This window comes from Rattus norvegicus, chromosome 9 (assembly GCF_036323735.1).
Source record: "Rattus norvegicus strain BN/NHsdMcwi chromosome 9, GRCr8, whole genome shotgun sequence".
NCBI classification, from domain to species: Eukaryota; Metazoa; Chordata; class Mammalia; order Rodentia; family Muridae; genus Rattus; species Rattus norvegicus.
The window spans coordinates 72659960-72684332 of record NC_086027.1 but is presented as its reverse complement, the minus strand read 5'-3'; the positions used below and the strand labels follow the sequence as shown (position 1 = coordinate 72684332).

The 24373-nt window shown below is 40.2% G+C and overlaps 2 protein-coding genes across 12 annotated transcripts in view; one reads left to right on the top strand and one right to left on the bottom strand.

Moving 5' to 3' along the window:
- Positions 1-2346: 2346 nt before the first annotated feature.
- Positions 2347-24372, bottom strand: Fastkd2 (FAST kinase domains 2). Of its 2 annotated transcripts, none has more exons than NM_001398523.1 (12): positions 22236-22302; positions 20229-21050; positions 18197-18300; positions 17477-17585; positions 17079-17202; positions 16650-16789; positions 15181-15353; positions 8987-9150; positions 6807-7019; positions 5063-5147; positions 3478-3592; positions 2347-2532 (listed from the first exon to the last, which is right to left on the bottom strand). In NM_001398523.1, exons 2-12 carry the CDS (start codon positions 20961-20963, stop codon positions 2425-2427), a joined length of 2070 nt encoding a protein of 689 aa, NP_001385452.1. In that variant the 5' UTR covers positions 20964-21050; positions 22236-22302; the 3' UTR covers positions 2347-2424. The 2 variants fall into 2 exon arrangements, with proteins under 2 accessions (NP_001385452.1, NP_001009673.1); NM_001009673.1 differs by lacking the exon at positions 22236-22302 and adding an exon at positions 24365-24372 and having other exon boundaries at positions 2351-2532; positions 17507-17585.
- Mdh1b (malate dehydrogenase 1B) overlaps positions 22513-24373 on the top strand; it is a 47636-nt gene continuing 45775 nt past the window's right edge. For 2 of the 10 annotated variants that reach the window (XM_017596471.3, XM_039083653.2), the window contains exon 1: positions 22528-22657. In XM_017596471.3, coding sequence (XP_017451960.1) covers positions 22636-22657 — 22 coding nt within the window. In that variant the 5' untranslated portion in view covers positions 22528-22635. Of the gene's footprint in view, positions 23802-24373 lie in introns of all 10 variants that reach the window. The other 8 variants (XM_063267217.1, XM_063267216.1, NM_001108221.1 and 5 more) reach the window with 8 other exon arrangements.

Sequence of the window (24373 nt, the reverse complement as noted above, 5' to 3'; positions counted from 1 at the left end):
TTTTTCCTTTTCATTGAAAATAGGTTCTTTATACTTCTAAGCATAGATGAACCCAACCTCATAAAATATATATTAGATCTAAAACTAGAGATTAACCCAGAACAGTGTTAGTAGGCAACTTTTATACTTGACTCTGACAAATCGACACCTGGGCAATCTGACAACCCAACCTTAGATGAAGTGCTACAGGCTATTGAGAGAGGCAGAATCAATCTTCAGGGATGACTCCCAAACAGGTTATCCAGGTCCAAGTAATTAACCCTAAACATATAGACATACAAGCAATATGAAATGTACTCACTAGGTTGTGTGTGTGCCCAAATATATGCACATATATGTAACAATAATTATAGTCATGAATTTGAGAGGAAATAAGGTGGAGTAAGAATAGTTGAAGGAAGGAGGAGGGGTAGAAGACATGTAAATACAGTACTCATATATGAGATTCTCAAGAGGATAAAAAGTATACAAATAAATGCTTTCTTGTCATTGTCCGTGGGGTAGATAGGGAACGAGCTTCGATAAATCTGTCCGGTCCTTGGAATATGCATCATCATTAGCCACTAGAAGAGACTGATAGACACTTAACATTTAAAGAATGAACCTGGGTTTTCTTAATAACAGTATTTCCATCTCACTCTGAACCTTATAAAGGTTAGATCACTTGGCTAAACACACACAAAGCTAGACGATGTCCAATATGGAACCAGAAGTCAGATCTCCTGGGACACAAACTGCAGAGCAGCAGAGGATGAGAGGGTGTGGAGATCAATGGCACGACCTCGACTCAGAAAAATGAAATTCCTAGCACCTTAACTTCCTCATCTGTTAAGTGTATGTGTGTGGGAGGAGGGTTTCACTTAGAGATCTCTAAACTTCCTTTTAGCTCTGACCTTTCTACATGCATCTGGTTACACTGATAAAATCTGACAGCTGTTGTCATGCCACTGTGGTTTGTTAATTGGCCAGCTAGGGGAAGCCTCACAATTCTTATGTTTGTCAGCTCACATTCAAACCCTAGCCTGCCTTGCTATCTGTAGACTTGACAAAAAATTTCTCCATATACTAGACGAGGAAATGAAAGTCCACAGAGAATCCTAAGAGCAGCTAGATTCAGAGGGTTTTTAAGATAATGAAGACAGAACACAAACACATACTTAATCGTGCCAAGCAAATAGGAAGGCACATGTCGGGTGCTTAGGGATAGAATAATCCTTCCTTGTGCAGGCTATAATTACATGGATGACCATAAACATTTGCCATTGTATCCTATGGTTAGTGGATAGACAGACATATATAATGAACAAAATATTCGAACCTCAACAAAAGAATAAGGAGACAGTATTTAAAAGTAATATGTCTCGTTCATAGTTTAGCTATATATTTACATTTTATAGGTCTCATGCAATAGTGGGAGAGGCAAGGACAAAGAAATTAATCTCAGGGGCTGGGGATTTAGCTCAGTGGTAGAGCGCTTGCCTAGCAAGCACAAGGCCCTGGGTTCGGTCCTCAGCTCCGGAAAAAAAAAGAAAGAAAGAAATTAATCTCAAAAACGGCCAAACTTATGTCAACTGACAGCCGTCCATTTTAAGAAATATGATTACTTCCCTTCTGTTTTTCCTGTTGTGGCCCAGGACATACCTCCACTTGTCCTCCACATGCTACATATGTGCACACCACCCTCTGGTGCATGCTTTGTGCATGTGTGAGTATGTGGTTGCATGTGGAAGCCAGAGGTTACGGTCAGGATGTCTTCCTCGGTACTTCTCCACATCATCCGATATGGGATGTACAGTAGAGCTGGCCAGCAAACTCCTAGGGTCTTCCTGTCTGCACCCCCCACACCTCTAGACACACACAAGGTTACTGTAGAAAACCATCCACATCTGGCTTTTCACATGAGTAACATTTGCACAACAAACACCATAATCACTGAACCATCCCCAGGTCCCTCACTCACATTTCACATGCTACTTCACCAATTCTTGCATGACCTAATGCTACCTAGCCACTGTTTGAATGATCTGAAGTATAAACCCGAGTCTAACAACAGCTGATAGAAGTATAAATATTCAGACTCCAAATAACTCCCAACACAAACTTACATGTGACCCATCACAACACAACTAAGAAACCAGCTTTTAACACAGCAAAGACAGTGAGAAAAAGTTCAGAGACAGCTCCTCATCTGGACAGTCAGCGGGCAGATATAGGGGAAGAATGGCTCTTCTGCAGTGTTTTCAGTGTACTCTAAAATACCAGAGTCAACACATCTTCCATTCTTAAAGTCATCTTTAACCCAACCTGAAATAACACTGCTCCAGTGATCAGCCAGCTTATCCCACTGATGACTGAATCACAGACTTTATTAAAGTCATTTCACAACTGTGCATGTTCGGACAAGTGTCTGATTTAATACGAGCTTTACACGCTTTCGTCAGTAGTGGCAAGTGCTTCATCTGAATAGATCTTCTTCCTCACAAATGTGACCGCATCCTCCATCTTTAGTTTCTTCAGCTCCCAGTTATGGATCTTCCCAAGAAAGAAAAGAGTTTGTGAAGAAATGATAACATATAAAATAAGAGCTTCTTTAGAGACCTAAGCACAGAGTCACAGCAAGCTAGCTTTTAAAGATTAAATGTCAGCAAGCGAATGTTCATATTCTGAATGCAGTAAGCCTAGGACTGAGGAAAGCAGTTAACACCTTAAAGTGTAAAACCTCAGGGGCTCTCTGAACAACGCAAGGTCTTTTCTAAACTTATAACCAGGACATCAGTAGAAAGGAGCCATAGCACATCTGAGTCAGCCAAGCCCAACCCACCTTTGGATACTAAAGTACAACAACGTGTGTGTTTACACTTCACGATGTCTGCAGGGCCACAGGAATAGCACACAGATAAAGCCAGAGATCAGCATAAGGTCTTAGCAGCTGACAGGGGAGCTGAAAGGCTGTTCGAGAAAAGCTGTGGTGCTGAGGGTCAAAAGGAAGCCTAAGGGAAGTATCATTTTCCAGGTCTCCGGGCAAAGAATATAAAATATAAGAGTTTCACACTAGCCCAGAAAACAGAAGCCTTAACATTATTCCTTGTTCAAGATAATCTGAAAATTGGAGATAATTCCATGTGTCTTAAATTCAGTATGAAAAGGTATTATTTATCCTCTTCTTCATTAGAGATTAAGGCTGACCAGATACCATCTATAAACTCCCAAGCAGATGACAATACCCAGCTGAGTAGAAGCCAAATCACGTACTAGAATGTTCCTTCTGACCAAAAAAAAAAAAAAAAACAACAACAACAAAAAACAAACAAACAAACAAACAAAAACAAAAACAAAAAAACACCCAGAGCTAAAACATGAGTTACCGCCATGCTGGCTGCTCCCCTAGAGCCTAGTGACCCTCACTCACGGCATCTGGCAGCTGGGAGAGTGAACAGCACTAACTCAAGAAACGGTCCATTCATATTTGTTTCTTACCAAGATGACATGGAAGCCCATTACATTCAAATGTCGAATTTTCATGGCCATCAATCCTCTGAGGTGGTTTGAATTTAAACAGTAAGCAGACTTAGGAACACACAGCACGGCCACTCTGAAAAGAAACAACAAACACGAACAGTACGGGTGAGCCCTGGGAATCGCTGCAGCCCGCTCTCAGGAGCTCAGGCTCAAGTCTTCCGGACCTGGCTCCCGCTGGTCCAACTGTCTTTACTTCTGCTCCTTAGCCTCTGCAGACAACAAATATACAATGGCTACTTTGTAAACCCAAACCTGACATGCTGTTTTACACATTTCTGCAGCCTTCTTTATGAATGGCTTTACTTTCTAAGGAGGAACATTTCCTAATAAGAAAACACCCATTGAAAGGGTTTCTGCGGCACTGCTAAGCTCTGACCCAAATGTAATTACTTAGTGGAGCTATTGGTGAACACGATAGGAATGGTACATGGTCTTTCTAACTCAAGATGAAACACAAGAAAACCCTAAGACCAAGGCTCCTCCGAAAGGGATTCCGTCAGCGAAGTGGAGCGCACTGATCCCCCTCATTCTCGGCTCTCAGGAAGTTCACTGACAGGACAAAGAAAAAAGAACAAAAAGAACATTCCATCTTCTAGACACTGCTTTCCAGTAGAGACATTTCATACTTACCACAGACCACTCAGTTTTTGCACTTCCCAGCACCTTATGCTACCAATTACTATATCATTTTACGTCAGAACAGTAGGGAAAGGTGATTTAAACGGGATGAGAAAAGGCTTTCTTAAGGGTACTTGGGTAACACAATACTTAAAAAGTTAACCAAGTAATAGTAATAAGCCAGATGGATGTAGAAACAGGCAAAGACAGAATGATGTGTGAAGGAAGAGGAATGAGCCAGGAAGACTTTGAATCCATCCAGGTTTTTCCTCCTCCTCTTCACTGCACACATGTGCCTGCCTGTCTGGGAGAAAAGCCTGGTACAAGTTCCCTGGGGCAGAACATCCAACTCATATTTGTGTGGCCCACAGACCTAGCCGAACCTCCCACAAGGCCGACAACAGAGATGCATGTGGAAGGAGTCCATGATCTGCTTCTCCTGAACAGGCAGGACATTCTCAGAATATAAAGCCATGTTTCGGCCAGCACAGTGAGTCAAGAAAAACGGCTTGATGACTTGAATTAGCTTCAATGTGCACTGATCTACAAACAATACTAATTTCAAAGCTATAAAGAAAGGACAAGGAGGATGGGAAACGTATTGGTATTTAATTTCTGTAGATGCCTAAGTTTGTGGTCACTGTATTACCTTGGCTGAAGTTTATACTACATTAATAGTTCTGTTGGCTTTATATATAAAAATATGTAAATTTAGATTTTTAAAGAATATCTGATTTATCAGGTGCTTCAACTTCTCTCTGTTGTATTCAGCCACAAGCAGCAGATTCCCGTATGCGAAGGCCCCTGGTATGATGCAAGCCACAAGCATTCATAAGGTCTTTTTGATACTGCTATCTAATATTCAGTCTTCCGTCATAAAAATCTTAGTTCAGAACGCCCAGCAAATAAAGTATGTAAAAACTACCTCTGCATGTTTGTGGCAGAACTTGCATCTCCCTCAGAAAATGAAAATACTTGGGTCCTGTTAGTATCCATTCTGATTTCAAAATCTGAAAGGAAAAACATGTTGATATTAATTTCTCAAACACTGCTCAAAGTGATTTCCACATATCAAAGGACTAATTACAACAGTACCAGAAAAACAATGACAGTAACTAAGATAAAACTGAGAACTTAAAATGTGGCAAATTCTACTCTAGGGACTTGCCATGTAGAATCTCATGCACTGGTCACACAGTTCTATGAGATACTATATACACTCCAGTCATTGTATTAGAAAGTAATACAACAAGAATCCAACTACTAACAAAACCCCGTGCCAGGCATGGGAAATCTCCTGAGCTATCGATTAGGGGAGTCAAAGAGCTTCTCAAAATAATATAGGCTATTGTAGTTGCTCTTGGCTGTCTTTTAGAACTTAAAGGTAAGATCCTATTGCTGAAGACACCACCACTTCATATACAGACTTGGGAGAAAGCGAACTAGAACTGACTCTCAAGCCTCCTCCATAGCCCTCACACTGTCCAGCGGTCCCATGCAAGCTGGCAAGAGAGAAAAGCAATCAATAGTCCTACCCAGATATGCAATAATGACCAGCATGGCAGGGCACCCACAGTGCAATAGTGACACCTATGTTTTGGGAGGAACCTGTCTACTTAGACTGAAGGCCTGCTCAAGTGGGGGAAATCCATGCCTAATACTATCAACCTGTAGCTGATGAGGTCACAGACTCTAGAGAACCTACTACTGCCACCTTCCTAAACCAGCAACATTTCTTTTTTTTTTTTTTTAAGATTTATTCATTTATTATATATAAGTACACTGTAGCTGTCTTCAGATACACCAGAAGAGGGCATCGGATCCCATTACAGATGGTTGTGAGCCACCATGTGGTTGCTGGGAATTGAACTCAGGAACTCTGGAAGAGTAGTCGGTGCTCTTAACCGCTGAGCCATCTCTCCAGCCCACCAGCAACATTTCTAATACTTACCCGTACCCGCAGAGAAGCACAGCTCTCACTCGTCACCAAAGAAGATTCTTTCTGAAGGAGACTCTTATAGAAAGCTCCAAGTGTTCCCACTGCAGAGAACAACTGACTTGGGGGATGCCTAGCCCCAGCTGATACATCTACAGAGCAGTCCCTCAGCTAAGGTTGGGACATTTCAGAAGAAGGCATAGAAAGACTCCAAGAGCCAGAGGACCAGAACATCTGCTGTGAGACAGTGGCTTCTACGTGTGACAAGAAATCTTTATGTATGGTCACCGAGATAAGACTTGTGCAACACCACCACCTGTTGACAGGCCAGTATGAATAGGGAAAAAAATCTCCCAAGTCCTACCCCTAGATGAAGAGCTACGGACAATTAATATCTACTGAGAGACAAAGAACAGTCTTCTCCAGGGACAAACTCATGATAGGTTACCTAGTCCCGAGTGGTCAGTGGTAAACAAATACACAAACAAGCCACTCCGAAGGGGCTCAGCAAGCTGTATTTAATACCCATGTGTGTGCCTGTGCATACACATACAGCAGCAATTAAAGGGGCATGGATCTACAAGAGAGTAGGAGACACAGGAGTTGTGGTGGAAGAAAAAAGGGGTAGAAATGATATATCGGTGGCACTCATGTTGAATATACTCTCCTAATCCTTTGTCAGAACAAACAAAATACATTTTAAAAATAAAACAAAATAAAGGGACAGCCATACCAATGTGATAATTATGTGGCAACTGCACATTTCTCGAGAAGCATCCATCCCCTTCCAAAAGCCTGCTGAGCACCTCTGCAAGCTTCTCGTTTGGATGTGAGGCTGTCAGTGGCAGCTGTGGCAACGGTATATGTATACATTTGTAAGTACTTTCATCAAGTTTCAGACAAGTATTCAAAACATGAAGCTTATGAATATTCTTCTCTGTGTCACCTAAAAATACAAAGGCAAATGCACAATTAAAACATTAAAGTCATACTTTAAAATACTAATGTATCTATGTGTCTAATCACCTCTTAAAACCTTTACTTAATGCACATTAGTTCACTGCACACAATGACGGGTTAAATTGCACGCATATATATAATGAATTTTTTATTATATTCACCTCATTACCTTCACTTATCCCCCATTCCCCTCTCTACTTCACTCTATTATTTTATTCAAAATATTTTTCATACAATACATTCTGATCATGGTTTCCTTTCCCCGAACTCCTCCCAGATCATCCCTCCCCACTCAACTCCATATCCTTTCTTTCTCTCTCCTTAGAAAACAAATGGGCAAACAAAAAAGACACAAACCAAAATTTTAAAAAACAAATACAGGAAACACACACACACACACACACACACACACACACAGACACAAGCATAAAAACACAAAATCAGAAACTGTAATATACAAACAAAAGACTAGTAAGACAAAAAACAAAAAAATAAAAATAGAAAAACAACAAAAACAAACAATGACAAAAAACCCAAACAGACCAATATAAGACAAATGTCTACAAAATTACTGCTGAGTTCTTTCTGTGTTGGCCATCTACTGCTAGGCGTGGAGCCCACCCTTAAGCGTGGTTTGTATGCCCATTGAGACTGCATCAGAGAAAACTAATTTTTACTTTGCAAGTGGCTATCAATTGCAGATAGCTTCGTGATTAGGGATGGAGACCCGTGTCCTCTTCCCCCTCAGTGCTGGGACCCCATTTGGCTGGAACCTTGCACACCCTATGTGTGCTACCACAGTCTTTGAGGGTGGTATAATGTATCCGTTCTACTGTGTCTGGAAGGCACTATTTCCTCAGAGTCTTCCACCACCTTGAGAGTCTTTCTGCCTCCTCCTGAGGAAAGCTCTGTGAGCCCTGAGGAGAGGGAGGGTTGATGTCCCTTCTTTATTTCTCAGTGACTCCCTGGTTATCAATACCTAGCTCACTAACCTGCACTTGCCAATGTTTCCTTCTTTAAACTATTGTTAGAACTGACTTGATCTAAACTTCTCGTTTTATAGGAGGGAAACTGTTCAAGAATTTGGGACTAGAATCCAGGTCTCCAAGTCTATTCTTCAACCACAAACTGCTTTTTAAAAATCAATATATGGGGGGTTGGGGATTTAGCTCAGTGGTAGAGCGCTTGCCTAGCAAGCGTAAGGCTCTGGGTTCGGTCCCAGCTCCGGAAAAAAAAAAAAAAAAAAAAAAAAAAGAAAGAACCAAAAATCAATATATGGTGTTGACTCATCACAACTCAATTTCAGAACTTTATAACATCATTTATAGAATGAATTATAGCTTTATTCTAAAACACGTTATTAAATTTTGGACATCTACTCAAATACTGGTTTTCTTTATTTAAAGTCAGTGACTGTAGGGCATGGTGACACACACCTTTAATTCTAACACTCGGAAATTCCACCTGCATAGGTAGGTGAGTATCTGTGATTTGTAGGCCAGCCTGGGCTACATCGACATGGTCTCAAAAAAAAAAAAAAAAGTCAATGATTGATTTGATTTCAAAAATAAATAAATAAATAAATATACTAATTTGGTACTCCCTTGGTCATTAGATCTAACAGGCTCTCTCCTCATTATAGAGGAGTAACTGTTCCTAGCTGACTTGGACTGGTTAACAGTATACGTAACGAAAGGAACGCAAGCATGTCTACTCAAGAACCCTGAACTTAGATACATGCAGACTGAACCCTGTGCCTACAGCGCAGGCTAAAGAGTAACGACGGTGTAGACTGTACCCCTTCCCCCTGCAGTAGGGATGCCACTAAAGACAGCTCTGTGGGTTTGTAGCTTGGAACACTGACCTTTGATTTCACTGTTGCCAGCTGTACGCAGCAACATGTACTCTAATGCTGCTCTAAAGATCCACTCAGAATGACAAGGTGACTCCTACCTGAAGTCAGCAGTTCGTGGATGATGTTCTCTTTGATAAGCTGGTTAATAGGGGCCAGGGGGAAATAATTCATCATGCAAAACGAATGCACAGCATTCAACAGGCTTTCAGAAGAGATCTGGTGAAGACAGCCAGTCAGCGCACTTGCCAGAGCTTCTAGGAACCTTGTGGGGAACAAAGGAAAGTCAGATTTCAAATAAGCCTATAGCACAACGTCACAGAAGAGCTGACTCCATAATACAGACCCAAGGTCTTCAAGGGAAGCAAAGAAATGAGATGAGACAATCAGGTTTGCAAATAAGTATCCACATCCACTGCAAGACGTGGCAGACCCAGGCTCAAGTGTGCATATCTAATAAAGATGCCTGCAGATGTACTGCATAAAAACGTTCTACAGGCTTTTAGTTCTTTCACTCCTATTAAAACCCTGTGGGGTAACAGTATTATTATTCTCATAAATAAAGATGAGTGAACAGGCCCAGAAGTTGAGTAACTCATCCATGAACTAATTACAGTAGATGGGCAAGAAATAGAGACAGTTTTAGAACCTAAGTGGTCAGGCACCAGAGCCTTCTACTTGTCAGTTTCTATAAGGCCTGGACTGGCGCTGCAGTTTTATAAGCAATTAAACATTCCTAGCTATCAACATTCTTGGTAATGACTTGCAATCCCAACCCTACGAGTTGCAGCTACTGTTGTGCAGCAGAACCCAGCAGGTAAGCACATATGGATTGGGAGCAGAATGCTTTGGGGAGCTGACACTGTTAATGAAGGGCAGACTTCCCTTAAATCCAGGTTAAGTCTGACTCTCAGGGCATATGTTATCCATACCATAACAGAGGGAAGAAAAAGAAAAAAACACACAGGGTACTATGACAGGGTCGGAGGGAGAGAGGAGTGTGGGGGAGAATTTGAAGGGTAGGGAGGATCATCTGAATGGACCCCTGACAGCAGACTGCGGCTCAGTAAGGCAGCAGGATGAAGGCATGGAGCAGGGATGCAGACAAGACTGTGTGCAGGCCAAAGTCTGAGATCAAACTGGTCAGTGGGCAGGGCAGCAGGAAGGCCTGTGAGGTGAGAACTGAAGAACCAGAGGATGGGATGAGCAGCCTGGAGAAAGCAGCCAGGCTGTGGTGTTAAACTGGGAACTGACCACTCTGGACTCACGCAGCAGTCAGCAGAGTGTGAACCACTCTTAGTTCCAGTATAAAAGGTAAAAGAAAAACTACTAATTATTTAAAAGTTAATAACTAAACAATCTTAAAGATATAAACTATAAAATCAATAACAAAGAGCGGGTAGAATAAAGTTGTCCAGATATTCTGTGTGACTGGAGTTACGAGACTAAACTACCTACCACACCAGCATAATTATGTAAGATTCACAGGAACCCCAGTAAAACATCTACTGAAGATACCAAAGGAGGAAAAGAAAGACACAACTTACAAAGGACAACACACAAAAGAAAAACAGGAAAAAAATGACAGGAAACTAAATGGCAGTGTGCTCTCCCAATAAAAGCTTTAAATATATCTGTACTGTGGTCATTAATCTTCATTGTTAACTTGTCAGGATGCACAATCACCATGATAATACACTTGTGAGTATGTCTGCCAGGGTATTTTCAGAAAAGCTGAACTAAGAAGGGAAGACAGCATCCCCAATCTGGCAACACTATCTTCTGACCTCAGACCCTGGACCAAATAAAACATGAGAAAGCTACTACTTGATAGCATCCATCCCTCCTTCCTGGGTGTAGGTGACATGTGACCAGCCTCATGTTCCTACTATGATGATTTCTGGGAATCAATTGTACTCTCAAACTGGGAACAAATCATAAGTTGTTTATTGTGTATCTTGGCACAGCAATAAGAAATGTAACTCACACATGTATTAAACTCTCCAATTAAAAGATAGAAAACAGTTTAACAGATAACAATATAGGTGAGGTCTAACTATATACTGTGTAGAAGTTCACAATCTGAAAGTGAAAAAAAATAAAAGATGGGACAAGCAAATGGTGACCAAAGAATAACAAGGATGGTCATATATTTAAAGTCATAAACTGTCACAAAAGACAGAGACAGTAGTCATTCTACTAAAAGAGTCAATTCATCATGAAAGTGGGACATGAGGAAACAGCAAAATTGAGATCTTACAGACAGACAGACAGGCAGGCAGTAATACAGTAATTCTGAGTTCTGTTCTTACTCTTCATTCAATCATCCCCGATGCAGAAATGAAGACAGGAACCCTGAACAATATACACTCAAGATGAGAGTGCAGATAGAGAGACCTCCCACTGAACATCATCAAAACAGACTCTCTTGCTTAAGCACATGCAGGACAAACTGCATGTGAGGTCCCAACAAAGTTAATACAGTTAAGAAAGTATAAATCTTACTAATATCAGTTCAGTCTACAACAGAGTAAGTTAGACATCACTAAAAAATGGAAAACTGGAAAATTCACAGGAAAAATTATTCAACATGGTTTTGAACAGCTCATGGATAACAGGGAAAAAATTCAAATAGAAAATTAGAAAGAAATCTCAACAAAGCCACAGCACACCAAAAGTAACAGTATTCTAAAAAAGCTGCAGCAATAGTAGTTTCCAGTAATAAATGCTACCTTTTAAAAAGAATATTCAAATAAACCTTAATTTATACCTCAGGAAACTAGAAAATGAGGCTGCAGAGATGGCTCAGCAGCTACAAGCACTGCTGCTCTCTCGGGTCTGAGCTCCATTCCCACATGGCGACTCACAACTGTCCACACTCCAGTTCCAGGACTCAACTTCTTTTTCTGGCCTCCACAAGCACCAGCACACATATAGTATACATACATATGCACAGGCAAAATATCCATATGCATAAAATGAAAATAAATCTTTAAAGGAGAGGAAACTAGAAACTGCACAAAACAAAGCCAGAGCTGGCAGAGGAAGAAAGTGATGAAGATTTAAACAGAAACAAATAGGAACTAGAGGGAAAGATCAACCAAAGTAAGACTTGACGAACCTGCAACTAAAACTAATGGGAAGAAGGCAGTTATCCGAAGAGTAGAAATGAGAGCTGAGACACCAATACTAATGCTGGAGACAAAACGAAGGGGGCTGGAGACCACTTAGTGGGTACAATGCTTAGCATGAGCCTCAGGTTTGATTCCTGGTACCACATAAACTAGGCACGGTAGGGCACCTCTAAAATCCCTAACACTGGGAAGACTGAGGCCAGAGGCTACATAGTGAGCTCAAGTTTAAAAAACAATGCATGTAACCTATCAACAAACTAAACCATAAGGAAAATAATCAAAATAGACCAACAATGAATACAGAGATTGAATCAGCAATAAAACCTTACCCCCCCCCAAAATCTGGTGAGGTGGTGGCTTATATACATACATACATACATACATACATACATACATACATACATACATACATGTGGGCAAAACATTCATACACCTCTCAACAATGAAAAAGTCTAGACCAAAGCACTTCACTGGTAAACTCTGGTGAACTCTACCAGATCTTGAGAAGGAGAAGAATTAAATTAAATGAACAAAACCCTTTTAAACTCATCCAAACATCTATATAAGAGAGAACTCACAAGACCAACAATACCTTCAAATCAAAAGTAGGCAAGCATGCTATACACAAACAAAACACTAGCTAACCAAATTCAGTAACACATAAAAAAGGAGCCTACATAGACCACAAACAATTGAGACCCAGGTAGCCTCAGCACACGCCACCAATTAATGTTAGAAGCCACATTAACAGAATAAAGGGTTAAAAGGAAATCACATCACTACCTTAAGAAGCACTTGAGGAACCTTTCTGGATAAACTTTCCCAAAATATCTGGTATGGAAGGTATGCGCTTCAATATAATAAAGCCGTATGTAAAAACAAAATATAGTCAGGAACATGATAAATGATAAACTCATAAATAAGACCAGAATGCCTCTTCTTGCCCACTTCTACTTAATATAGTACTAGAAGTTCTAGCTTAGAGTGAAATAAATAAATAAAAATAATTAGGTACATAAGTAATTAAGCAGGAAAAGGTAAAGGAAAAGGAAATAAATAAGATTCAAAACAGAGACATAGCACCTGCTTTACGTCCCCACACTAATGAGCTGTCTGTCCAGTGTCCTTTATAATACACCAAGAAGAGTAAACCAAGGACTTGAGAGACTTACACCCTGTGGCTATAAAGCTGAGAAACTAAAGCTGAACAAATAACACACTTCTCTCACCCCCAGACTGCAAGCCAATGTTTTCAAATGTCCGTATTATCGGCAATGACTTAGTGATCAGTGAAATCTCTATCGAAGTCCCAAAAGCATTTTTTTTAACCCAACAAAGATAAGTGTGATTCTGAAATTCACATGGAAACCAAGTTGCCTGAACTCTCTTCCCCATCCTGGGAAGAAAGAAATAGGCTGGAATTAACACCTTTCTGCTTCAAAACATATTACAAAGCTATGGTAATTTAAGATCACACAGTTCTGCATGAAAACAAACAAGGGCAGCAAAACTACACAAGGAGAAAGGACAGTCTCTTCAGCAGGGCTGGGGAAACTCAATATGTGCCCACAAAGAATAAAACTACACCTTTGCCTTACGCTTTGCACAAAAATCAACTTAAACTGATTAGGCCTAAGACTTGCACTCCCAAAACTCCTACAAGAAAAATATATGGGAAACCTTTATTTTATGACATTGTGTACAACGATGATTTTAGACTACCATATAAAAAGTACCCTTAGTAAAAGCAGACATAGTCAAGGGCGACAGCAAACTAAAAACCTTCTGCTATGTGAAAGTCGACAGAATAAGAGAAGAGCAGAAAATATTTATGAACTGCATACCCAACGGGGGTTACAATCCACAAACAGAAGGGATCCTACAGCATGGATGCACCAGATGTTTCTCCAGAACACACACTCACTGCACAGCTATAAGAAAGGTCGCGCTACACAAACAGCCACCAGGAAATGCAAACCCAAATGACTAAGATGTGCCCTGCACCTGTTTGGATGGCCACCAAAGCCACATAAGAAGACAGGAAACAGTCGGAGTCAGCCCACACCACATGGTGCACACTGCACACTGTTCGGGTAACACCACATGGTGCACAGTGCTAGGGTACAGCCCTTCCACGCTGTGCACATTACTCAGAGAAAACTACCGACGGCAGTGAGGATTCCTCCAAAAGGAAAAACCCAAATACAAAACTGGGATGGGAGACATGGCCACCATAGGGTTCCTTGACCCACACTCAGGCATAGTTCTCCTTTTTGTTGTTTTTGTTTTAGATTTTTTAAAACAAAAGCCTCAGTCTGTAGCCTGGGCTGGCCTCTAACTTACAGCAATCCTCCTGCCACAGCTTTCCAAGTGCTGGGATTACAGGCGTGGCTACAAGTAAATTTTGATTTATAAGAATTAAAATCAGGACCTCTACAGGATATATACACTCTGGTATTCAACACAAAACATAACAGCCTAAACGTCCATCAACAGATGAATAGACAGAAGATGGTATAAACATATAACTGGGATATTAAATTTTTAATTGTTATGTACCCTTAAAAAAGAAAAATTCTTTTATATGGTATAATACAGATGAGCTTGGACACTGTGTTAAGTGAATAAGTTAGTCTAATGGACATGTACTCCAAACTCAGAAACAGTAGGATAGAGGTAAGAAGTGGGAGAGGAAGAGAGAGGGGTGCTGTTTGGCAGGGACAGTCCAAGGATGAGGGGATGCAGCTTCAGACAGCTGTGCTGTCAGCAACACTGTACTGTCTACTTGAAAGTGTGCTAGGAGAGCATTGCTCATGTTGAAAACTCTTCCCTCACAGATGAATAAAGAGACAATAAGTAGGTAATAAATTTAAAGAAACATTTCTCAACTTTTTGAGACAGTTAAAAACAACAATTAATTTAGGAGTTAAAGGAGAAAAGTGGACAAGTTCAAAATGAAACCTCTGAATGAACAGCTGAACAAAGCATCAAGCAAGACAAAGAACCTCAAAGGTGAGAGTGCTCAACTCTGTCAGTAAACGCTGCTGTGCTTCTAGATGAGATGTCTGTGCGCACGGTCATGTGCACTAACGTTTTAGGCCGAGATCTGTGATGTTTCTTTAAGTACACATGTGACGACATAGAAGGAAAAGCATACGTACTCTCTGTTCTGGACATTGTGGACATGATTGAGAGAAGAATACACATGAAGGACAGAAACAATGTTCTTCACGGTCAGAGAGCCAGGCTCCTGGACTACTTTCTCCAGAAGCTTGTCCATCAAACCAGGAGGTCGAAAACCAAGAGTTTCAAATGACAAGAGGAAAAAGATAACCTTAAAAATAGAAGGAAGAGGAAGTTACTCAACGGCTAAAGGATGCCTCTCTAAGTTTTTAAATCTCAAAGAACTTAAGCAACAAAATATAACCCCAAAAGGAACAATTACAATTTCTTCTTCTTTAATCAGCTATCAGATTAATTAGCAATCTCCTTCTAAGCTGAGAACCAAGACATACAATGATCTCATTTAAAACCCTTTCTTACCGGTTTTTCATATGACAGGTCTGAAAATTACTTTGTTATGCCTTTTCTGCACAATGACCCCTATCTTGAACTACTCCCACTTCCAAATCCTGCCTGCATTCTCGTAGATGACATAACTCACTTTTAGATTTTTTCTTTCTTTTTGTGCCCCCATAAGCTGCCCTTGAGCTTACAATGCTGCAGCCGCAGCTTTCTGAGAAGCTGGGATCTCAGTATGTGCCATCATGCCCCACTGGATTATCTGAATCTTAATCCCAATTTGTCCTTTTCTTTTTTTTAAATTAGTATACACAGTATTAGATTCCACTATGGCATTTTCAAACAAAATTTGTTTTTGTAACTCAAACATTTCTGTATTTTATATTAATTTGTAGGAGCACAATATCATGATTAACATAAACTTCACTTCCAATTTCCCACAGGGTAATATTTACCATAAGAATTACTATCTCTGGAGTTGGGGATTTAGCTCAGTGGTAGAGCGCTTGCCTAGCAAGCGCAAGGCCCTGGGTTCGGTCCCCAGCTTCGAAAAAAGAATTACTATCTCTGAAATCAATTGTCATAATAAACTCAAAATTCACCTTAACAGACTGAACCCAGTGATCCACATACTTCCCTAGAAAAAGCAGGCTTTACAACCTGCTTCAGTTAGACCTGAGATTGTTAAATGTGAGTACTGAGAAGCTGTTATTCCCAAGAAAACAATAGATAAGACCATGAAGTAATTACATTTTACTCTTCCAAAACCATAAACCTGTCACGCCTTATTATTTAGACCCATCTTTATTATTGAAAAGCTAACAAAAAAATAGGAAACACAATGCTAAATATTTAGCCCATCTACCATATAATCCTTTGACAACCAACCAGAGAAGAACTTTAAACAATGTGTTTCTTTCAGATAGAAAACTGATCAAAGACTGACGACTCTATCAGTGAGCAGCCTGCAGAAGGATAAGGAGTTGAGATAAGTCAGCACTGGAGTATTTTCAAGCCTGACTTCTACGAAGCAGGGAGAAATGTTTAAAACAAGTGAATGAACAAGCTTCCTGACAGTCGCTCAGGGATAGCCCCGCCTGAAACTCACGTGTTTCAACTTCCAGATGTCAAAGGTTGTAGCCACATAATCTGCGATGCTTTTGAAAAGATCTTCATTTTGGTATCGGAGGTCTCTACAGGACTGCAGTATGCTGATTAATACTTTAAAAGGACACCCATGGATATTATCTTTAAGAATGAGTTAAATAAACAAGCGTTACCAACCAGATGTTTTTGAACAGAAGACTCAAGATACTCAATACCTTCTTTAGTGGGGAAAAAAACCGCTGTATTTGAAGGAAAACAAAACTACAGGCAAAAATAAAATTTATATAAAACCAGTTATCAGTTCTACATTGTAAAAGCCAAGGTTTGAAAATAGTTAATAAGTCAGATGTGGCAGGTCCTACAGGAAAGCCCCCCTTACCTATGACCACCTTACAGATGTGGCAGGTCCTACAGGAAAGGCCTCCCTTACCTATGACAATCTTACTGCACTCATTCAGAAGGACGACAGAGCGGTGATCCATGGCAGCTAAGACTTCAAACATATGCCGGCTATTCAAGACAGAAAATCTGCCTAATTCCTTCAAGGCTTTCATCTACAGAAAAACAAACTTGCATTTAATTAACACTTGTGAAAAGTTTAATGTTAACAAAACAAGGATGGCGCTTACGAAAGATGACATAGACACATATAGAAATTATATACAGAAATGTTTGCACATACCAATAAATATATATGCCTTAATTCATTTCAGCAAAGCGAAACCCAAAAACATATCCATGTCTTCCTCAAAAGGGTAACTGTAGGAAGTGACAAGTCAAAGACAGTTTTTGCCAATTTCACCCACCAGAGAAAAGCTAGGTGTTTACCTCCAATTTCTTCTTAAGAGCAAATGGTGCATCTTTCCCAATACATCTCATCACCGTTTGTAAAGTGAAGATATCATTTATGTTCCAAACTTGCTGATCAACTAGGATTCTGTCATTAGACACAAGAAACAGGACAATCCTAGAATCTCCACAGCAGAAATCTGACAAGTTCATTTGATCCAGCATCTACTTGGAATAGGCCAAGAATATGAAAACCACGGACGTGGTCTACTTGCTCAAGATGGTGTCATCACCTAAGAAGAGTCTACATCATTCTGTTCACTTTCCCTTACATTATTGTACTGTCTTTATAATGAACAAATCACACCAGATTAAAGGTCTCCTCATAACTCCACTAACCTGTGCCATGACATTAGTTGTATCAATTTTATATCTTCTTGAAATAAGCCAGTGTAGAGCAATCCCCATAGCATACAAGTAACTCTTGTGAACTGAGTATACACGTCAATTCTCCCCTGACATCAGTACTAGAGTCTAGGAAAAACTAATTTCAACAGCACCCACATCTTTAAAAAAGTACTATCTTCAGCTTTATATCATTCAGAATTAAAATTTTCAGTTTAACAAAGTATTAACTACCACCAATGTGTACCTTACCGGTGCCTCTCAAAATAAAAATTCAACTTTCCTCGGGTCTTGTAATTCTCCGTTTAAGGGACACTGAGAAAGCCACGTGAAGAAAGTCTAAGAGGTTCTTACCGCAACCCTGCTCGAAGCGCGTTCACATTCATGCACGGCTCCATGGTCACTAAAGCAGTCGACAAAATTGAAAGACATCTCTCATCACACTCACTGATGCGCTCCTATTAAAATATAATCACAAATAAGCCAAAGGTGATTAGTTCCAAAGCAAAACCTCTGAACTCATACTTTCAAAGCACTAAGTACCAGAACAGTAATTCACAAACCCCAGAATAAACATCTATTCTGGGGAATAATATATGTCAATTCAGTGACTTTCCCAAATAATGGACACATAATCCTCTATACACCAACACTTTCTTAAGCATCATTGGGAATCAATTTGATATTATATTCTTTTGCTTATGAAAATAACTTGCATTAAATATAATTTTTACCCCTTTGTGAACACTGAAGCCACCATGAGGACAGCACAGTAGAATAACAGAAAAGCTATGAAAGTATATAGATCAACCGCTCCCCTAAATGAACCCTTGAAGACTGTGTCCTCACAATTTCCACATAGCCTTTCCTGAGCATCACGCTACAACTGCTTTGGGGATCTTCTTATTCACCTGGCCCCCTGCATTTTACTATCCACTATCTGATAACTAGTTAATAAACTAGTTAGGGCACTAGTTTATTCCAGAAATGGTAGGGGCATTCTGGAAAGAGAACAGTGATGATACAGCTTCTCTAGTACTCTACAATTCAACCACAACCCAAGAGTAAGACCATATTCGAGGAGGCCTTTTGCTCTTGTCTAAAGTAATACAACTTAACCACTACATATAAAGCTTTGAGTCAGAAATAATACAATGCTTTAAGGGACTGGGGGAATGGTACCATTCCCTTGAGAGTTTCCATAGACAGACAGACCTTTTATTATATAAATTTATATATCATAATACATGATATAAAAATAATAAAATATATAATACACATAATATATAATAAATATATATAATATATGTATATATTATATATGTACCTCATAACATCTGCTGTAAAATATCAGGCTACTTGACTCAAATTCACTGACAGCACACTGTCCTTTCACCTCTGGCTAAATTTCTTTACCACACCCCCACACATTACTGAAGCACAATGACATGCAGATTTTCTAACTCCAACTATGTTCCCAGTGAGGATGAGACACAGATGTGAATGAAAAGTCTAATGCAAAACGGCATCACTGTTAGTGGAAAGTGGATCCAGACAATTTCTAAATTACCACATTAGAAAAGAATGCCATGCTAGCAAACAAACAGCTATTCTATGGCTTACAAAACCACAAAATTTAAAAGTTCTTGCTTGAGGACCTATGACTGGAGTTTACATAAAAAAATTAAAAAGTTATATACCTATAACTCAATTCATGAACTCTAGTGAAACAAAATATGACAGATTATTTCCAGGAAATTAATACATTTTAAGATACTTAATTATTAAGTTTAAGAGTAACATGGACACTCGTAAAAAAGTAAATGATTACTACTTCACATCTGGTGCCATATAAACAACATCAAGTAAGCTTTTGACGCCTTTGATGAAACTGAAAATGCAAACTTAAGTATGTCAATCTCTGTCTTAAAATTCTCCAATGGACTACTGTGCCTACTGGGCAAATACAAACTCCACCAGGCATACAAATTGTTTTTTACTATTTGCTACTATCTTTCTCAGCCTCAAGACCTTGCCCCTCAGCACATACACAGCTACTTTTTTACCCAACTCAAGCCTATTGTTCTCCCACCCCAACCCCCCATCTCACCCCATCTCACCAGCATTCTTTACTTTTGATGAACCAACCCTCATTCCCACTTAATCTGAGAGAAAGTAAGTGGGGCAGGCTTTCACAAATTTCCAAAGCAAAAGAAATGATCTAACTTAAGATCTCCTAGCCATATAATACATAATACAGAAATGCACATTAAAACATATATTATGCTGATAGTCTTTTAAGGAAGCTATATATCTTCATCCCGGGAACTCCTTCAAAAATATGTTAAACACAGTAAAACCACATTTAGTCTCCTTTTTCACTTACCTGAATTGTCCTCAGCAAAGTCTGTACCATAAGAGAATTCTGAGGAACTCCAAGCTTCACGATAGCATTAAGACTGAACAAAAGGTGGTCATAGCGCATAATCTTGGCTTCTCTCATCATTTGCTCACACAGCTGGTTAAAGGCGGGGTGACTGAACATCAGTTGTTTCTCAAAGCGCCTCTTGTCTTCTGAAATCCTTTTGGCAATTATCCACATGGCTAAGAAATAGTTACTACCAGGAAATGTAGGCGCTTTTGAAAATGTGTCCAGCACATCGCTCAGAGAGTTGCACTCCTGGGCCAGCTTTTTATAATTCACAGGAGTTGGTCTCATTTTCTTGGTGAGCACATCTTCAGTGGAGGTATGATGAAAGTTTGTTTTCATTAAATCATGATCAGATGTCCCATCAGAGACAAAAGAATGTTTTGCGTCAAAGGACAGTCTTCTAGGACAAAGTATTCTATCAAGTTTAAAACCAGCTGCATGGATTATGCCTCTAGTTTGAGTACAGCCAGCTACTGATTTTGAAATAAATATATCCTGAAAGAGGTATCTAACAGATGGCTGCAATCCCTCATCAAAACCATTTAGCAGATGGTTCCTTGGGTTCCGTTTTGAATGAATTACTTCTGGTTTGCAAAATACCAAAGAATATGTCCTCAAAGCTCTGCTTCTTGGAATTGAAGTCCTGAATTGTCTGATGCCCCATAAGAAGGTATGTGCTCTGTTATTCATTTTGATATCTGCAAACGCACTTTCAAATACCCAAAGTGCAACACAAGTTAACTTCTTTCTGAAAAAGGGCACATGCCATGGGCTGTCCTGTAGAGGAGAGGTGAATAAAAGAAATAAGTCAAAAACTGTTGCTTAAATGAGGGAAATGCATCTAACAGGGGTTTGCCTGGGCACTGACGAGCTGCTAGAGCTTTATATTTAAATGGTAAAAACATGTTCCCAGTATGCTTTGTCCACTTTCACTTCATCCTTGTAAAGTACCCAGGTAAGTCACTTTAGAGTTGTGGATAAAGTAGTTTCAATTAGTCAATCAATAAATGCGGATAAAATAGTGTATATATATATATATATATATATATATATATATATATATATATATATATGCTTCCTCCTTTCTCCTAGTTTCTTAAAAGAGCTCACTGCTGTTCTATCTCTAGCCCCTTTTCCCACTCAATCTGGCTTCTCCTTTACCTCTTATACAAACTATTTCAACTACAATCACCAAGGATTTCTTAGATAAACTATTCAGTCTTGTCTTAGTTGGGCTTCTTTGATACACAGAGTTGACATTTACCATCTTTGAAAGTTCTTTTGCTTCACTATATATTCAGAGAAATATATAAAACATTCAGGATACTTTGTGTATAACAGTAGCAGGACAGTGTTCTAGAGGAAACAGTGGTAGATATATATATATATATATATATATATATATATATATATATATATAATATATATATATATATATATGGAGAGGGGGGGAGGAGGTGGAGGAGGAGGAGGAGGAGGAGGAGGAGGAGGAGGAGGAGGAGGAGGAGGAGGAGGAGGAGGAGGAGGAGGAGGAGGAGGGAAGAAGAGAAGAATTGCTCGTGTAAATGTTCCTTCCTCGGCTAAGGGGAACTTTGTTGAAACTACTTTGGAGGCTTTCATTGAAAAGTGTATCACTCACTGATGGACACTTCAACTAGATGATCTATCTTGCCATGGCCAAAAGCAAACTGTTAAGAAAACGTACTCGGGCAGTTCGGCCTCGGTTAGGGACGGAATTAAAAAAGAGAAGCGATATTCTTCCTGCTCGAGAATCTACAATCAGCCAGGTTCATCAAGATCCCGAAACCGGAGCCAGCGTCCTTCCGCAAATGGGCCGCCCAGCGTCAACGCATCGCCCTAAACTTAAGAACGAGGTCACTTCTCAAACTTTTCTCCCCTAAGTAAAAAGAATACTACGATACTGCCCACGATTCCGCTTATGCTTACTTGCCATCCACTCACCTTAGAACAGAACCCCGTGACTACACACGGGCGCAGCCATGACAGTTCCGCCTCAAGCGGCGCGTCTGGTGACGTTCTACGGATTCTTTTGTAAGACAAAAAGTATAGATTTGCGGCGGCTGTAGAAGGGCACATGTAGATTCGGGGGGAAACCTGCCAGAAAGAATAGATTCTATTCTCGGATGAAGAGATAGAGCCGAGATCCGTAGGAAACCATGGTGCTCATAAAGTTCATAAATAGTTGTTTACGGAAACTCAATACATTCAAGTAGTGACTTTGAACTTCTAGTCTCTGGTGGTGCAGCCTCCTCTGAGAGCGCCTGCGCCAGCTTTAGTAGGCGCCGCGGTTGCCTGGAAACCGTGACGCCCGGGTTTCAGTTTCTAGGTCTTGCTAGAAATCATGGCCAAATTTGTGATCGCCGGTGAGTGCTTCTCCAGTAAGCCCACAGATCGTTTCCCATGGCTGTTCGCCAGCCTTGTTAACCATCCTTGCAGCCCCATCCTTTAGACGGATCACCCCAGGCTTTCTAGATATTTATTCAAAGACGCTTGATAGACAGTGGGGATGTGCCAAAGTCTGATGAGCAGTGGGAACACATTGGGGGGGGGGGGGGGGGGAATCTCACCTCTGTCCTTAGAGAGTTTTAATTCCCAAGGGGGGTACAAAGGTATAAGGAATCACTTTGATCTGCTGTGTTTAACGTAATGACGGACAACTGTACAGGCCTCTTGCAGGGTTGGCGGGATAGGGAGCATAAGGAATGGCAGGAGAGAAGGAACTAACTAGAGAGCTGTTAAAGGAACCACCTCCAGATAAAGGTAAAGACTAGAAGAGTTATAGTCGAATGGAGGGCCTAGATATTGGAGTATGGCAGGGCCTGGGGTTAGACTTACAAATAGAAACTAGACAAACATTTAGTTTTAAAAAAAAAAGTTTGAACTAAATCTTGAACACAATTAATGAATTTAGGTAAAAATAATGTCAAAGTGTCAATGAGTCTGCATTTTTAAAAGGCATCTCGACAGCTGGAAGCAACAGTACCATTTACTGGGACAGACTGCTTGCTGCACCGGCTTCCTCCTTTCTCTCCTAGTTTCTTAAAAGAGCTCACTGCTGTTCTATCTCTAGCCCCTTTTCCCACTCAATCTGGCTTCTCCTTTACCTCCTATACAAACTATTTCAACTACAATCACCAAGGATTTCTTAGATAAACTATTCAGTCTTGTCTTAGTTGGGCTTCTTTGATACACAGAGTTGACATTTACCATCTCTTTGAAAGTTCTTTTGCTTCACTATATATTCAGAGAAATATATAAAACATTCAGGGTACTTTGTGTATAACAGTAGCAGGACAGTGTTCTAGAGGAAACAGTGGTAGAGGGTCTACCTAGTCAAGGGCTTCCCAGTGGGAGAGGTGGTTAACCAGATGCCTGAACAACTAGAGTTACCAAGCAGAAAAGACTCAGGAAGAAGCTGAGCAATTTAGCCGTGGATAATAGGGAGTAGAGCTGGAGTGCGCTTATAAAGACCATATATGGTTGTGACTGGAAACTCAAAGCCTTCAGGTAAGTGACCTTGAACCTCTAGCTCTTCTGAAAAACCTGAGCTGAGCTGCCCTTGATGGTACAGTTGCCAGGGAAGCATGAAGCTATGGTCCCGGTATCTAGATCTTGGCCAAGTTTGATGATAATTGAGAGTGGTTGGTAAGCATAAATTGAAATGAGTTTAGTTGGACTGGAAGAGAAGGTGCAAGGAAAAGAGCGCTGGCCCACTCACTGGCTGTAAAAAATTGGTGAAAGAAACCACTTACTGTGATGTTCTGGGGGTCAAACCCATTGCTACCCAGGAAAAATTGAAAAAGGCATATAGAAAATTGGCCTTGAAGTACCACCCTGATAAGAAGCCAAATGAAGAGAAAAGTTTAAACAGATTTCTCAAGCTTATGAAGTTCTTGATGATTCCAAAAAAGGGAACGATATGACAAAGGAGGCAAGCAGGCAATTAAAGAGGGTGGAGCAGGTGGTGGTTTTGGCTTGCCCATGGATATCTTTGATGTGTTCTTTGGAGGAGGAGGAAGGATGCAAACAGAAAGGAGAGGTAAAAATGTTGTGCATCAGCTCTCAGTGACCTTAGAACG

What these genes read in the sequence shown, in the direction of transcription:
- Fastkd2 (NM_001398523.1), bottom strand. Translation starts at nt 20,963, where the DNA reads ATGAATAACAGAGCACATACCTTCTTATGGGGCATCAGACAATTCAGG. An exon ending in TCTGCCACAAACATGCAGAG is followed by an intron (nt 3,593 to 5,062) that starts GTAGTTTTTACA and finishes GTTTCTTTTCAG; the next exon opens with AGTGGCCGTGCTGTGTGTTC. An exon ending in TGGGCTTCCATGTCATCTTG is followed by an intron (nt 2,533 to 3,477) that starts GTAAGAAACAAA and finishes TTTCTTGGGAAG; the next exon opens with ATCCATAACTGGGAGCTGAA.